The sequence below is a fragment of the Chiroxiphia lanceolata genome, chromosome 3 (assembly GCF_009829145.1).
Source record: "Chiroxiphia lanceolata isolate bChiLan1 chromosome 3, bChiLan1.pri, whole genome shotgun sequence".
NCBI lineage: Eukaryota > Metazoa > Chordata > Aves > Passeriformes > Pipridae > Chiroxiphia > Chiroxiphia lanceolata.
In genome coordinates this window covers 10,614,554-10,630,711 of record NC_045639.1, presented here as the reverse complement: position 1 = coordinate 10,630,711, position 16,158 = coordinate 10,614,554, and the positions used below count along the sequence as shown (strand labels likewise).

The window sequence follows — 16,158 nt, the reverse complement described above, 5'->3', positions numbered from 1 at the left end:
GAATTAGGAGTGCTGATCTAGGTCACTTTGCATCTCCCACATAGCTCTTGCTGCTGCCACACTGTGTGGACACACACACTAAGCCACTGCAAACACAGTCAGAGCAACCTCAGCCCAGATTTACAGTCTGAGGTGGCCCTTTCTTTCCCAGGAGCACTCCAGCAGCAGAAAAGTCTTGGGAAGAAAAAGAGATAAGCAGCCAACATGTTGAACAAGATGACAACCCATAATGCAAAGACCTGTTTTTTCTGTAGTTTTCCCCCTTAACATTTCAGCCTCTCTTTGCAATCTGCACACAGCAAGACATTTCTACTTTAGCCAAAGCTAAGCTGCAGGCAGTGTAAAGTTACTCTTTACTAGTCACTCACTTGCTCTAGAAGAGGCTTCACACACTTCAGCTCTTACCACCCTTAGACCCAACCTTGTGGGCAATCAACAATTCTGAGATCTACTAAATCCTAGATTACCACTTGACTGATATTTAAAAGTGAGGATCAACCCAAGCAAAATAGACTTGGAACTTGATGGGGCAGCAAGAGGAGACAGTTTTCAAAAGCTCATTTCTTTTTCAAACATGTTGTTTAAATTGAACCTAGCTCTCTGTAAGCTCTGTTGATCACCATATTAGCCCTGAGGAAGATAGGTCTAAGTAAGGGCTTGCAAATTGAGTAAGTCCCAGGCCATACCTTCGTGAGTTCTTTACCATCCTCATCAATTTATGTTTACATAAATTGTTTACATTTGGCAATGACCAGATTAGCTATTTGGAAAGAAGTCTGCCTGTGGATGCACTTGTTCCAAAATAAAAGCCACTTTGCTTTTCTAAATTAAGTGGACTTAAAGGTAGAGAATGACTATTCTGAATGACATAAGAAAGAAAGCAATTTCATTCCTAAGTAGATTATTCAGAAGAAATATTCTGAAATAATCTGTCCTGATTTCTTGTGTTAGCACTTTTTAAGGCACTGACACAGTCACACAGTCAACAAAAAAACCAACTTTGTTTTCAGTCCATTGTTTTCCTAGAGAGGGTGTGCCGATGCAGGGCAAGAGTCAGAGATTCTTTTCAGTTCCCCTGAGTCAATGGACAGGATTTATTGTGGTCCACATCTCTCCTATGAGGGAAGGAACGCCTGGCAGCCAGAGGAGAAGGTCTGGCACATCATTTCATTTTACCTGATGCTGTCTACTTAACTTTCATCAGAAACATCATCGGGCGAAGCCTGCATTTTCAGTGAAGCTTTCTTATGCTTTTCCTCTCCTACAAACTTGTTCATGTCTGCTGCTGCACAGAAAAGAATAATGTGGCAGCCACCTGTAGCTTGGGAGAATACAAAGCCATGGGAATCCCAGCATCATGCCCACAGAGGGGTTTTTATTGCAGCTACCAGAAAGCTTTCAGTAACTTCAAATCAGTACTTTTGGAGTATGTTTCTTTATTTGGAAGGGGGGAGGTAAAAATTCTACTCGTATTATCTCATGTTGCAGGAACTGAGACTTGATGGGTACTGTGTTATCCTTTTCGGACCTCTATCACTCCCAAAGATACAAGATGAACTCTGCCTGCCCAGGCACCAGAGTCGGTGCCCCAGGGAATTTCTTCATATCTAAGGGATATGCAGGATGTGTACTCGCATGCCCTTGCTGCCTCTCAGCTCCAGCTGTACATGCAGTTTTGCTTTAGGAACCTGTACCTCCAGTATTGCAATACCTTTTTCAGTCTCTGTCATCAAGAGTTTAAATACAGTTCAGATCAGTGTTAGTGGCCCAGCTCCAAATTAGGAGAATTGCTGCAATTCGTTATCTTGACAAATTAACTGGTCTGAGGCAATTCCTTTTTGAGAGAGATACAATTACCTAACTCTTGAACTCTAGCCTTGCTCCAGTGCTATGGTGTAGTTATGCACCTGCTCAAAAAGTGTGGATAGTACGACTAAAGGCTTTCCCACCTCTAAGTAAAATTTCTGCACTAGGAGCTGATGAGAAAAAAAAGGCTGACTTAAGACCAAGGTGGTCTTGTTACATAGTGGAGGGACAGTGCTGGAAACGCAAGATCCTTGTCCCAAAACCACCATAGAAGGGTCTGGCAAGAGAGTGTTATATCAGAAAAACACATCACCAGTTGTCCCATCCTCTGTTTGGAGTCCAGCTTCCCGGTCCAGTGGAAGAAGGCAGCTTTGCTGCTCCCAATCCACCACGTAGAAAATAGTAGCCCATGCAGACCCTAAACAGAGATTTTCTTTGGAAAAGGGGGAAAAAAAAATACAAGGTATTTTCTCCCTGGGATTTAGGCAGTAATTTCTAGTTTCAATCCTTCAGTCCTTATATATCTGGTGAAAAATGGGTTTCCATCAGATACAGTATTCCACTCCTGATGTAGACAGGAGCTGGTGCTCTGAGGAAGGTGATGACTCCCAGCCTTGCCCTGATTTCCCTCACCTCCTGGCCTAGAGGACCGGCTCCTTTCTACCTTTTCTACCAAGCAGTGAAAATACATCCACAGTTAGACATTGTTCTTCCAACCCAACGTGGGCAGATGCACTTCTCATCCACTTCTCTGTGGAAAGCAACTCCTTCTGCCCCTCAGCCATAGCTCACCTGTGGGCATCATTTTTCCTTGTAAAAGAGCTCCCAGATGCTAAAAGATATCCCTTAACTATTCATTTGAACCATTGCCTTTTGGAAACTCTGTTTGGGATAAAGCTGTCCTGCAGAAGGCTTGTGTTTGCCTAGAGCCTCTTTGTATGGACTTGGTGGCTGGGAGTTCCCTTGAGCTCCTCTTTGAACTCCAAGCCTTCAGCATCCAAAACATTTAACCCTCAATTTCTTTTCTGCTTTATCAGTTTGGCCAGCTTCCAGCTGGCAGCATTCATTTGCAGGCTTCCATTCTGCATCCTGTCTTTGCAGATGCATTTCTCTTTCAATTAACCCCTTGAAATGGTTTTCTTCTCCCCTGAGCCTACCTGCCTCCGGTCTGGCCAGCACTTCTCCCTGCTCTGGATGCCTGAGGGGCAGAAGCCAGGAGTGGAGAAGCTGGGTCCTTGAGCTGGAAGTGCCAAGCAGAGGGTGTGCCCCATACACAGGCGTCACAGAGAGCAGCTGAAGGAACACGCAAGTTCGGCAGCGCCTGCTTTGCCCATTGTGGGTTGGGGCTTGCAATGCCAGAGGCGCTTTTTGCCTATGTGAAGTCTCTAGAGCATCACTTATGAATAATGAGATCTTCCCTGAATGCTTTCGCCAAGATGCTCTGGAACACGCGCCCACATTTCCACGCTGCAGCTTTCCCCCCCAAACAACGGGAATGTCTCTGCAGCTTTTGCCCGGCTTTCCTTTGGAACAGCTATTTCTAGGTAGTCACTTAAAATGGAAAAAGAAGAAGAAGAAAAAAAAAAAGGAAAATAAAGACCTCGTCTAAGGCATCACTTACCAAACAAAGAAATTGCCTAGTCACCAGGAATGCCCTCCCTCCTGTGCCTGCTGTAATTACTGAGTAATAGCAGCCTTAGGTTGCTCATCTTGGCACTCCAGCTGGGTAACGTGCATCCACAAGGAGAGGGAGAACCACTCGCCCACTGCCAGGATTGCCGGGCAAACTTCACACGGGTCAGGAAACCCGATAAAATCTAGAGGTGCAGGATCTCTATTGCTGAGACACTAGTCAAGCCTTTGAAGTGAGAGAGCAAATTGAATTGAAGCAAATCCTTGGTTATTCAGTCTCTGTCAGCTGGCGACGCACCCTGGCTTGGTACTACCACATCTGGATCACCCCGTAAGACACACCTCTTTTTTTTTTTTTTTAATTAATTAATATTGGCACTACTAGGGGAGTTCCTAAGGAACCTGATTACTTAGGCTCAGGGAGATATAAAAATGAACTGTATAGTGGTTAGTTTAATTTTGTGTATGATTCTAGCTGAGCAAATGAGTAGTAAAGATTGAAATCTCAGCCAAAGCTAGTAAAGACTTAGCATTTGCATTTGCAGAAAATTTTAAAGCCAGTTTTCATGGCAAGCTGCAGAAGGCTGCTAAGTGAAGTGTAACTGTCTACACTGCAAAATAAAAAGGAGTTCTTTATAAATGTTAGCTACTTCTTTAGTTTTAGCGCATAACTTTTATATTAATTCTTGCATTTCCTGGAACACCCCCTGAAACAGTTTTGCAGCTGCTAATACCTCTGATATACCCCTAACATCCGACTAGCAAAATAATGACATGTTATGCTACTATTAAGGGTTGATTCTATTAGTAGTGATGAAAGTGCCTTATCTTCTCTGGTATCAAATTGTTAAATTACGACAGAAATGGGAGATATTCAGATTTAACATACCTATTCCAGCTCTGTAAGCACTAACAGCTGTTCTCAATGAGTTTTAAAAGTACTGTAAAACAATATTTCAGCAATTTGTATTTGTCAAATGCAAACATGTCAGCCTTGGGAATTAACAAAACAACAGAAAAATAATCTAAAAATAAGAATCTATGGAAAACTAGCCCCAAAGAAGCAAAGAAATTTGAAGTTGCATGTTTCCATACTCGCAAACAAAGCTCTGTGGTTTCCCTGCAGGAATTTGTTGAAACGAAACAGTTTTATTAGAATATGTTTATTTAGAAAGAGGTTTTCAGGAGAACAATTGTAGCCAGAATAAAAGAGCTGACCACGCTCAAGTGAGTAATGGAAGTTTCTACTGATTTTGATACCAAAAGGATTTTACCCAGTGTCTTTAGAAGTAGCTTCATGTAGTTTGAGAAAACCTGGGAGAGAGTTAAGGTAGAACAACTTGATAATGTGTGAAATCAGGCTTGGTCTCATGCCTCCTGCAGCAGTTACTTGCCTTAAAAAAATACCCAAAACCTCACAAAATCATGAGAGCTTACTTTCAACAGGTAAAAATAAACACTTAAATTCAAAAAAAAAAAAAAAGTTAATGTATAATAAGAGGAGATATGAACTTATTCACATAGAATTAGCTATTCAAGTAAATAAACTATTTAAATTCCTAAAAAAAAATAGTGTGATTGTTGTTATTAAACTCTACTGTTTTACAACACTCATTTTGCTTAACCATTTGCATTTCTTCGAACTACTGATTTGTTTCTCTCGGAAAAACGCTTTTTACCTCTCGGAAAAACGTGTTTACCTCTTTAGTTTTGGTAAACCAGCAGTGTATCTGAAGTCTGTGTGGTTCACTGGGAGTTCATTGGGATATATTTGCAACTCCTGAAGCAAAAAACTGGTATTTTATCTTTAGAAGGAGTCACATTTTTTGAACTTATTGAATTTTTCAAAGATCAGCATGAAGAGTTCTGATTAAATGCTTGCTTCAGCGTTTTAAAGGCTTCTTGTGTCCCTGTTGCCTAAGGAGGTCGTACATGAGGATTGCTCTGTAAACATCAGATTGTACAGAATTGGCTCTGCGTACCATGCCAGGCACACAAAGAAGAAGTCAAATGGCTTATCTCTCACTTATCAACTAGTTTATTTTTCATGCCCAAAAAAAGGCTGCTAGAGGAGCAGCTGCTACTTTGTAAATAATTTAATGGCTTCTGTTAAGTAGAGCTGTCAATTTTGCCAACAGTATTAAAAAGAAGATTTTCATTTTACCACGGATTTGCACATTTTAAAATGTGTTTTTATCCCTGAAAGTCCAGCAAAGGATTCTGGAGAATGGAAACAGCTTCCCATTTGCAGTCACAGATTCAAAAGAGAATAGGTACAGCTAAATAATGACAGATGTATGAGCAGGGAAGGTGTGATATCTCATCACCTGTGTATGTTGCTTGGAGAGCATCCTGCTCATTAAAGCTTAGGAAAACTTTTAGTGGACTTGTAAAGAAACATATTTGGCTCTCTCACACAGACGTTAGGTGCAGCAATAGCAATTACCAGCAAATTTTGAAAATGCAGAATGTGCATTGTATGGTTGTGTGTACAGAATATTATCCTAATGTTGATCACAACAAAGAGGATTTTTGTGAAGATTTTTAACACAAAAAAATTCATGTTATTGCGTCTGATAAATTAATGATGAAACAACAACATTAGCCATGATAGCAACTCTGAAGTTTTTAAAATTCAAATTCACATCCCCAGATCCTAACATGTTAAGCAAATACTAAGTTAGAATTTAAAACAAGAGTTTATTGTGCAATAAGCCGAAGGAAGGTCCCAGAATGCCTGAATACAAAATCTTAGGTGAAACTTGTGATCCCTCCAGTGCTAGCACAAAGTCAAGCCTCTATGAAGCACCAAACCATAGCCAGAGCCCTCATCTAGATGTGAGGACCACCACCCTCTCCTGGCTCTATGGCATTGTTGCCAAAATCCTTCCCTTTTTAATTAAATGTGGGATATGCTGCCTCTAGTTTGGGAAGGGCTGTGTTGTTTAAACAGTGTTCCCTGTACATTTGTTTTTCCTGCTTTAGCATTTCTCACTGGGAACAGACTCCATGTCCCACAACAAAAATATTTATTTCTTTACTCCAGAGCTCATATCTGATGGTTTTGTGGCTTTGCACCACTCCTGACACCTGATCCTATCTAATGTTCAACACTGCAGCTGTAGACCCAGACTAGAATAGGTTCAGTGCTCATAACTTGAGGTTCAGATATTTATTTTAGATATGAAAAGTGAAAAGAAATTTCTTTGCACTCCTGTGGGTAAGAACCCCCCTCTTCCCCCAGCTTTGGTTACAACTGTGCTTGCATCTGACAGACTGCTCTGTTTTTCATGAGGTTCCTATGGATCCAGTAGCATTATTTAACACGGTGTAGCTGTGCTACATCCACAGTGCAAAATATCCGAGTCACTGGCTGTGGTGTCATTAATTGCTCATAGCATTCATATATTAGAAATATGCCAAGTAAAGACTGTATACATCCAAATTGTAGCCCACTTGATGTTAAAAAACTGCTAGGTACTACCTGGAGCACATGCATGAGTTACACTGAAGTGATTGGTGTGAGAGGGCTGTGATTTACTCAGCTCTGGTTCTCAGCAGGTACAAGAAAATGCAAATTAATAGCATGATGGAGTGATCAAGGCAAACTTGACCCAATTCTAATTTGTTTCTTCTATCAATACACACTCCTCTATCAACATCTCTCAGGGTTTTATGTTCTGAAATGCCCCCACTTCTTGGAATTAGGTCAGTCTCAGTAGTGATGGCTTAGGATAAGTCGAGGACATCATAAATTGATGGAAGCTTGTAACTTTAAGCGGGTAAGTTATGTAGACCTTAGATGTTACTGAGTAGGTGGAAAAAGAAAAAAAAAAAGAGAAAAGAAAAATTAATTCTACCACTTTGGCTCAAACTGTACATCTGAGCTTTGATATTTAGAAAATTAAAAGGTTTAACATTTTGCTCCTTAAAAAGCTAAGGCCGACTGAAGAGGGAGGCTCTTCAGGACCAAAGACTTAGTTCCAGGTGGAAGCAGAGGCTGTCAAAGCTTGTCCCACGAGAGCTTTTGCCTAAAAATGGATTTTGCCTAATTTTTTTTTCCCCTATCAACAGGATTTTTGTTTAAGCCCTTCCCCAGAGTTCTTCATGCACATCAAAAGCAGTTTCTCCTGAACCTTTTTAAGTTCTGCATATTGTTCCCCTCCTTCTCTTGGCTTTTCACTCCACAAGAAGTCTCCAGAGAAACTTCCTTTACTTGCCCTGTAGTTGAGTTTCTTAGACATAAAGCATTGCTCGTACACCTGTTTTCTCCTCTCCTTTTTTTCCTCTCTGGATTTTTTATTCAAAATGAAGGACAAATTGCACCAGTGCCAGTTTAGCACCTTTGTTTATTGTAGCATGGCATGCATGCTTGGAGGTGTGTTGCCCCCAACACAGTTGGCTTTTTCAGGTATTCCCCACATTGCTCCATGTGTGGGAAACAGCAGCACAGGCTGTGAGAGTATCAGTTACCTGAGAAAGTCACACTGGTTGCCACACTACACCCTCTCTCTCACCACAGATGCTAATAACATTTAGGTATCATGAAGAGTAGAAATAGTCCACAGCAGTCTTACACCATTGGATATTTATGACTGAGAGATTCAGAAAGGCTTACAAGTAGATTGTAAGTAGGCTTACAAGTAGATTGTAACTCTCCTAAGCCAGTGAGTTTTCTGGGTCTGCAGACAAAATGTAGACCAGCAGCATGGCAACACTCACAAGAGTGTTATATTCTTCCCCCTACCCATGGTATTGTCATGAGTATCATGCAGATTAGCTTATACAGTATCCAAGAAGGCAGAGAACAAGGGGAGAAAAACAGGATTAGAAGAAGGGAAAAATGCAAAAGGGTCTTACGATTTTGAGAAAAATCTTTTAAAGTCTTTATCTGTAACAGGATTTTTTTTCCTTTATCCAAACTCTGCTAGCCTGTGATTTGATTGTTTTCTTATTTATTTATTTTAAGTCTCACAGCAAGAATATGCAATTCCTCCTCTGTATTTTTAAGTGGTTCAGGTATTTTCAAACAATTCCCTTCCCCAAAGGGCTCAGACTGGAACTTTTGAATGGGAGGCCTCTGATTCATCTGCTGGACTTCATGTCTTGATTGTGAACCAAAATATTTTAAAACAAAGCTGAGGGAAGTCTTTCTTTCTGAAGGAAGGAGTTACACAAACGCTTCTGGAGGACCAGTCCAGTTGATGAGATTTTGATCCATATGGCACCAAGGAAATACTCATGTGCAGCAGCTTTTGGCAACCAGCTGTACCTTCTGTAGTTGACAATTTAGAGAAAGCATTCCCTCCTTGCTGACTAGAGCCAATACACACTCGTTCCCTGCCTTTCAAAAACTCTTGGATATATTATTGTTGATGGTAATTAGCTACTCAGCCTCCTTTTCAAGGGTGAGAGCTGTGTAAGCATATGGTTTTCCACTCAGTTTGATCCTTTACAAGAGAGGACACCCTAGTCCTTATTGACACCTAAGGCAACCAGTTGGCAACTTGGTTGGTACTTTTAACTTAAGTAAGTGTGACACCATATCTTGGTTCATCTTAGCAGAACTTCTGGGGCAGTCAGATGAAGAAGACCCATCCTGTGAAGCTTTTGATCAGTCTTTGGAGCCAGGAGGAGGGTTCAAGCCACCTGCTCCAGGCCCTGCCACCAGACCACCAGCACAGAGCTGTTCCCACAGGTGAGTGGTGCAGGGAAGGGCCCATGGGCAACATCAAAGATATTTCATAAGGCCAAGGAAAATCCTGCATTTCCACAACAGAAAATGGAAGGATGGGGGAGGGAAACAATTAACTAAAATAGTTTTGAAATGTATGTTTGATATCCTGAGCTTTCCTGACAAGTGCATTTGTCATCAGCACCATGACTGTAAATGAAATGAAACATTAAGACAATAAGCAGTAACTTAAGAAAAACCTGGAAGCCTGATGGACATGGCATGGACACAAAAAATCTCCAAAAACATAGACGGCATTTAACACACACTAGCACAACCATTTTCAAATTAAATCATCTGGGCAAATGCAGCCTTCCTTGTTGAATGTGGAGTAAAGAGAAATACAGCAATGGAAATGCAGCAAATTAACGGTAATAGGTGGTAAACAGAACTTTAAAAAACCTGACATGGTCTTTACAGATTTCTGTCAACATATCACTAGCCTGTGACCAAAATCCCTGGAATGATCTTTTGAGAATGTTCTTCTTCTGAAGTTGATTAAAACCTTGAACTTACCTATTATGAGAGAAAAAACAGTTCTGATGACTGAGGTTTTTTTCCAGTGCTTTTGTTGCTAGTGAACCCACACACCCCCTTACAAGGGATGAGAAATTAGAATGAAATAGCTCTTCTGCAAAGATTCAAAAAGCATTTATTTCTCTTATTTTTCTTCATGAATTCTTAACAGAAAAGAAAAAACAAATATTTTTTCCCCAATGATTATATAGATGTATAGTATATAGACTAATTTTTATTTTCTATGCTACCGTACATAGGAATGTTTTTAGTAGATCTTGTGTGAGAACAACATTGAACTTCCACGTTGAATTCATCCTAACCATTTGTACATAACTGTGCTGAACACACTTCACGTGGGCAAAACACACATTTCATTCTCTTTCTGGAAATCTGTGTGTTACCTAGTCTTCTGTTATGGGGAGACACATGGGGAGATTGAGCTTTTTCAGTATTAAATGTTATTCCCGTTTTACCAGCTGCTTACCACTAGTGAAGTATTTATTTTATACATAATCTACAACTTTTAGGATACAGGATACCGTCTAAAGCTTTCAGAGCTATCTCATGTATTTGGAGATTGAGCCTGCCTTTAAAAATATAGTGCACAATTGTTCCATCTTAGCTTTTGGGATGAAGATAGCACCATATTGATATGGGCAAACAATAAAGACAGTCTCCATGACGGAGACTACACTGACTGTGGAGGACTTTCCAAGTGCTCCAATAAAAGGAGCTCTTTTAACAGCACACTAGAGCAGAGACTAATCCCAACATGCCTCTGATCCCAAGTTATAAACATGCTATCCTCCCTTCAGCTCACCTTTTCCCTTTCAGAGGTTGCTATGACTCACACGTCTCTGGCAGTCCCACATCTGCCTTTGTCAGGCATCTTGGGAGAGAGATTGCAGAGTTCAACTTTACTCCCACTCCTGGGCTCCCTGGTTTGACCACGTTGGCCTGCACCTACCCGGGTGGGTCACCGTAAGTTGCTGAGCCTCATGAGTGGTTCCTGGCAATCGCTGGAGCTGCACAAACTGCTGGGATTTCCCAAGGCTTTTGGTTGCCTCTTGCCAAGTTGGAGAGGATATAGCAGACTCCCACCATGCTTGTGGATACCTGATGGTGCAGCTGACCTCCCCTGGGAGAGGCCGGAGTGTTTGGTGGCCACTTGCAAAGCTGTGGAAGAAAATTTCTCACAGCTCCCCTGGCTGGCCACAGCTACCTGAAGCCTGCCAACATGAATTTAGGTTTTAAAGGCACTCCCTGTGACAACACCAGCCAGCTGGGAAGGTCATCTGCTGAGGCACAGGTGACTCCAGCAACTTCTTCCCTGTGCTTAAGAAAAGCCGCAGATGGTTACAAGCACTGTGGCTTGGTTTGCCTCCAGTTTCACAGAGTTTGTTTTCTTTAAAGCGTGTGCTGCCAGGTCTGCATCAGACTTCTTCATGTGAAGAAATCTGTTCAAAGAAAGGAAGTTTTGAGTGTTAGGAGCCTGCATAAATAGGGCCGTTCTCAGTCCTGCAGTCGTTGCAATGTTTCATCTCTATGTCCAAGATACTCCAGCATTACTAGAGATTTCCAGTTTTGTAAAGGGCTTCTTCTGGGTAGCAGTGGTTCCCCAAATTCCTATGAGACATCATAACAGGACTTTGCAGTTGTTCAGCAAGAGTACTCAATCACTGCTCTTTCTTCTCTCAGAATCTTTTGTTATCTGCCTTGGCTTTACATCTTTGTACCACCTAGACACACCAAACAGTACCACTCCTGTCATACCCAGGTACTGTCCCAAATCTGCATTTCACTCAAGTTTCTGGAAGCTCATCTCCAGCACATACTCAGACTTCTTTCTTTCATATCAGCTTTGACAGAACCTTTGTTTTGGGAGAGCTGGGGCATATCTAATAAGTTACACCTAGGCAGAAGTCCTGGGCAAGGGCCCTGTGAAGACTAGCAGAAGACGTTTATGTTCCACTTGCTTAATGAACCTGGTTATTGATGCCCTTCAGGGAGCCTGACATCTACATATGTGTAACTGGAGCCCAGTCTTCAGGCTGCATGATTGAAAAATCACTTCCATTAACTCTTCACATCATTATCTCCTTGGCCTAACCAGGAAAGCCATAGTCTGGGATAGAGACAGGGACAGAAAAGGGATGGAAAAGGCTGGAAACAAAATAATCATTCATAAAACAATCTCAAGGGTTTATTTCTTTGAGAATTTGTTCTTGATTTAACTCCATGGTATTTTATGAAAGTAGCAATACTGTTCCTGCTAGTGGAGAGGTGTAGTCAACTTTTTGAACCATACACACACATACAAAGTTATGAGCAGTAAAGATTCCAGGGCAACACTCCAGAGAGCAGCATTTCATTTGCTGTGTGATTTCTTTCACTCTAACATAAACAGGACAGTTAAATACCACCAACAATGCACAGTCCAGTGAATAATTTTACAAGACAAAGATCTTATCTCTGTCTTATATTTGCCATTGGCCATTGCCATTTTCTCCTTCCAAGTGTCAGCTATGCTACAGCCCAGCAGTTCTTGCCCTCCCATTATTCTTGTTATCTATTTATGAAAACATTTTGATCGTCATAACCCTGCAGCAAAAGCCTGCAATTGAGGAAAATATTTTGTATGCTGTTGTTCAGAAGACCAAGGTAGCATGCTGATTCTTTCAGCAGCAAAAAGGAACTGATCGACTGCCCATGGGACAGCTTGTTTCTGGATGAGTCAACTAGTGAGTGCCTGTGACCATGCCAGAGTTTGGCACGTAAGAGTCAGCACAGAGCTATGGCTGCGTTCACTACTTTGCTGTTGGCCTTGGCAGCTGCAGTGTGGGTTTCCACCCCGTCGGTGTGTCATTCTGTTGCCTTACCATAAGGCATTGTGGGTTTAAATACCTTGCAGTTGTTGGCAGTGTCAGGATGTGTGTGAAGATGTGTTGGAAGGTTTTTTAGCTTATTATCTGTCTACTTTGTCCCCATCCCCCAAACCAGAACTATTTTAATTAGGCTATCTATTATTTTAATACAAGTGATTAGGATAGAAGGTAAAAGTGGATATCATCACAGTGCTTTTCATCATAAAACTTTCTTGTGGCTTATGTACTTAAAAATATACATATTTCTCCTTCTCTATAAGGTTTTTATTTAAGCTCAGAAGCATGTTTGTGTTTTGAATCTGCAGCATCACTGCAGAACCTCAGGAAGTGTTAAGAGCATCTTTCATATCTGCATGTGTTGGCTATAAAATCACCATGGAGAAAGAGAATTAGAGTTATCCTACAACATCCCCTTTTGTGTGTTCCATAAAAAATGGCACTAAATGGATTTCTTACTCTTACTTCGGTGTTTCATGCAATTAAAATAAGCATTCATCACAGTAACAGCATTTCTGTTTGTTCTTCCACCATCAATTATCTTTTTCAAAAGCCCGTTTGACCAGGAAGCAAACCTAGTCTTAAAACATCAGGAATGTAGGCTGAGAAATACACTCTGCCAGGTCCAAATGTAATCCTACAAGCTGCTCTATCTGCCCTGACAATTTTCAATTCCAAAGTAACTCTATTAAGAGGCACGATGCAGGGATGTGGTGTAGGGAATTCAAGTCAGAAGTGGGATTCAGCAGCTCAGCAGTGCTATTCCTGCCCAGTTGCTGCAGCCTTCCTTCTCATTCCCTGCCACTGCTCAGCCCAGGAGCTTCATGTGCATCGAGAACACAACAGCAGGCAGATATATATGGCTTTGTGTGAAGTTGCATTCTCAGTTTCTATATCTGTAAAACTGAGATAATATATTACCAAATTCAAAGGGGCAAATTAATTAGTCAGCGTGCGTACAGCACCTCGGAAGTACAAAATTAACTCTTCTTAGCCCACAAGTGCTCGAGATGCATCGAGGTGTTCTCTAGGGCCTCTTGATTCCAGACAAAGGTCCTCTTTATTAAATTAGATTGCTAATGTATTAACGCATTAGCACACTTGAAGAAAGAAAAGTTTGAAAAAGCAATTTGGCTTCATCACATGAATGGCGTGTATACTTAATGGAAATTTTTCCAGCATTCACAAAACAAAGCAAAATCAATAAAATGTCTGCCAACTGTTCCACTGAAAACATTTTATAATCTATAGCACTGAGAATCCCGAGCCAAGATAAACCAGTGTTGCTGACAGAAAATACTGACGATTATTTTACATTGATTCAACTTGGCCCAGCCCAGACTGACCTTGTTTATTCATCTCAGTCTATTAATTCATATTAACTTGGCATCAAAATGGGACATGTGGCATGTGAGCTGAAGACCCATTTCTCTATCTTAGACTCAGATAAATGTAGTGCATTGAGTACTTCTAGTGCCTTGAGCTCTTAGGTAGATTTATATGCATTAGACAGAACTGGTTAAGTTCCTTTTATCCCCGCTGGGCTTTTCATGTCTGTTGACTGTAAAACTAGAAGCTCGGTAGAGGTAACATCTTCTTCTAAGCCTTCGGATATACATGAAATCCTCCCAGTACTGGTCAGTTTTAAAGACACAGCCAAAGAGGATGGAGGGGTTTAAGCTCTTTTAAAATATAAAAATAGAAGGGTTATGGCAATTTGGCAGGCAAAAAAGCAATTTGTGGGTCTCAGCAGAATCCGAGGCCATGTGTGAGAAAGCTGATCAAGACACTACGGAGGAGATAATGGGGTCGAAGAGCAGAAGAATCCCCCTGCTTTTGCAAGCAGCATAATCTGGTCTCCAATGAAGTTTCTTAGTTTCTTTTACTGAACCAATAAAGCTTAGTGTGATGGGAGAGTTGCATTACTGCAGCTTAAAAATGTCTCGAGAAAGCTGATGAGGAGAGTTGCTTTTAGTTGCTTTACATATGCCCAGCTGCTCTCATAGCTGTTGCCCGACTGGTAATGTGAAGACAGAGGCATGGGGAAAATCTGAGCTTTTCCTTTAATTATTTATGTCCTCATCAGTAATAAAGGGCTTTTTATGCCTGGAATGTATTATTTGTATTATCAAAGCTGAGCCAGATTTCACACTGTGGCAGTTAAGAAATTGGGTGCTGCACAAAAGCATTCGCATTTTTATTCTCACACCTACACTGCTGTCATATCTGAAAGTCACCCTTGGGTAAAACACTACTTGAGTCAAACATGACTACATCCACAGAGGAGGAAAAGCCACCCAAATGAGGAGAATCCTCCCAAAGGAGTTCCCAGATGGCCTGGCATTGGATGTTTAGTTTATTTTCTCTATTCAACTCGTTCTTGGTGAAGGCAATGCTCCCTTGGACTTCACTGAGCACTTGGCAGTTTGTGTATGGCAGGACAAGCAGCGAGCCAGCAAGCCAAGGTGACACAACATGGCCTCCAGATTTCCAGTTACACCGCATTGGGAATGGATTGCCTTTCCACATGCCTATGTAAGCAGAGATTAATGATGAGTGAAGAAACCAAGACTATCAAAACCAAAAAAAAAAAAAAAATCCGTCTGTGTTTTCCATAACACGTAGTTGGTGCTTTCTTCCCTGCTGCTCCTTCACAACTTGGATTTCAGTGATGGAGTGGTGAGGGGACAGGGTTGAACTGTAAAAGTTGCAGAAAAATCAGTACTGCCTTTTTGGTCTGACATACTCCCATCCTGGCATTCACCCAATTTCCTCCAGGCTGGGCTGCCAACAGTGCCTGGTGCCTGCTATGTGCAATGCACATCCCTAGCCTGTCTTGCTTAACAAAACTGAAATTGCTCCAAAAAACACCAGCTTTACACCTCATCTCTGAATGACAGGACAGTGCTGGAGTGACTGAGCGGCCAAATGAGTGATCGTGGTGATGCTCAGTCAACAAACCTACTGGCATCTGATAGAAAGGGCTACAGTTTGTAGCCAGGAAATTACACGGGCTGCTGTATACTTGAAAAGATAGAAAACAAACAAAACAGCTTTGCTCTGCTATGCAGTATCTCCCCAGCTCTACAGTCATTGCTCCCTCCCCTTCTATCACTTCTGTTTTGTTTTCAAAGACCCACAAGTTGCAGACAGGCAGAGGACACTGAGCCTGGAACAGGTGGCCACACCACCTCCCTGATCACAAAACCCTTTCCCAGCAGCCAGGAAGGTAAGTGAACCAGTCTCTTTAAAATATGCACAAGGGTATGAAGCTAAAAATAATGATGATTAATATCTTGAAAATTTATTTGAATCTCGGAATAAAAATAAGTCAAGCGGCATTGCAGCATGAGCTTGGTTTGTGTGTTCCTAACAGGCAGAGGCATGAGGACTCAGCTACCAGCTCATGGAGGCAGAATAAGTTCAACAGATCATATGAATCTCCTTATCTTGCAGCAGTTATTCATGGTTTAACAAAAACAGGCAGGGTTTATTACCTTCAGCCATTGTTGCTCTGTTACTGGGTGTGCAATAGCAGCAGCAGAGCCTCACTGCTTGCATGGCTTGTGAAGCAGCAGCATGCAC

At 41.5% G+C, this 16,158-nt stretch overlaps 1 protein-coding gene across 1 annotated transcript in view; it reads left to right on the top strand.

Annotated features, from left to right (window-relative positions):
* WDPCP (WD repeat containing planar cell polarity effector) overlaps positions 1–16,158 on the top strand; it is a 148,008-nt gene that overhangs the window by 122,987 nt on the left and 8,863 nt on the right. Inside the window, 2 exon segments of the mRNA XM_032681648.1 lie at positions 9,001–9,136; positions 15,708–15,802. Of these exon segments, the coding sequence (XP_032537539.1) occupies positions 9,001–9,136; positions 15,708–15,802 (231 nt within the window).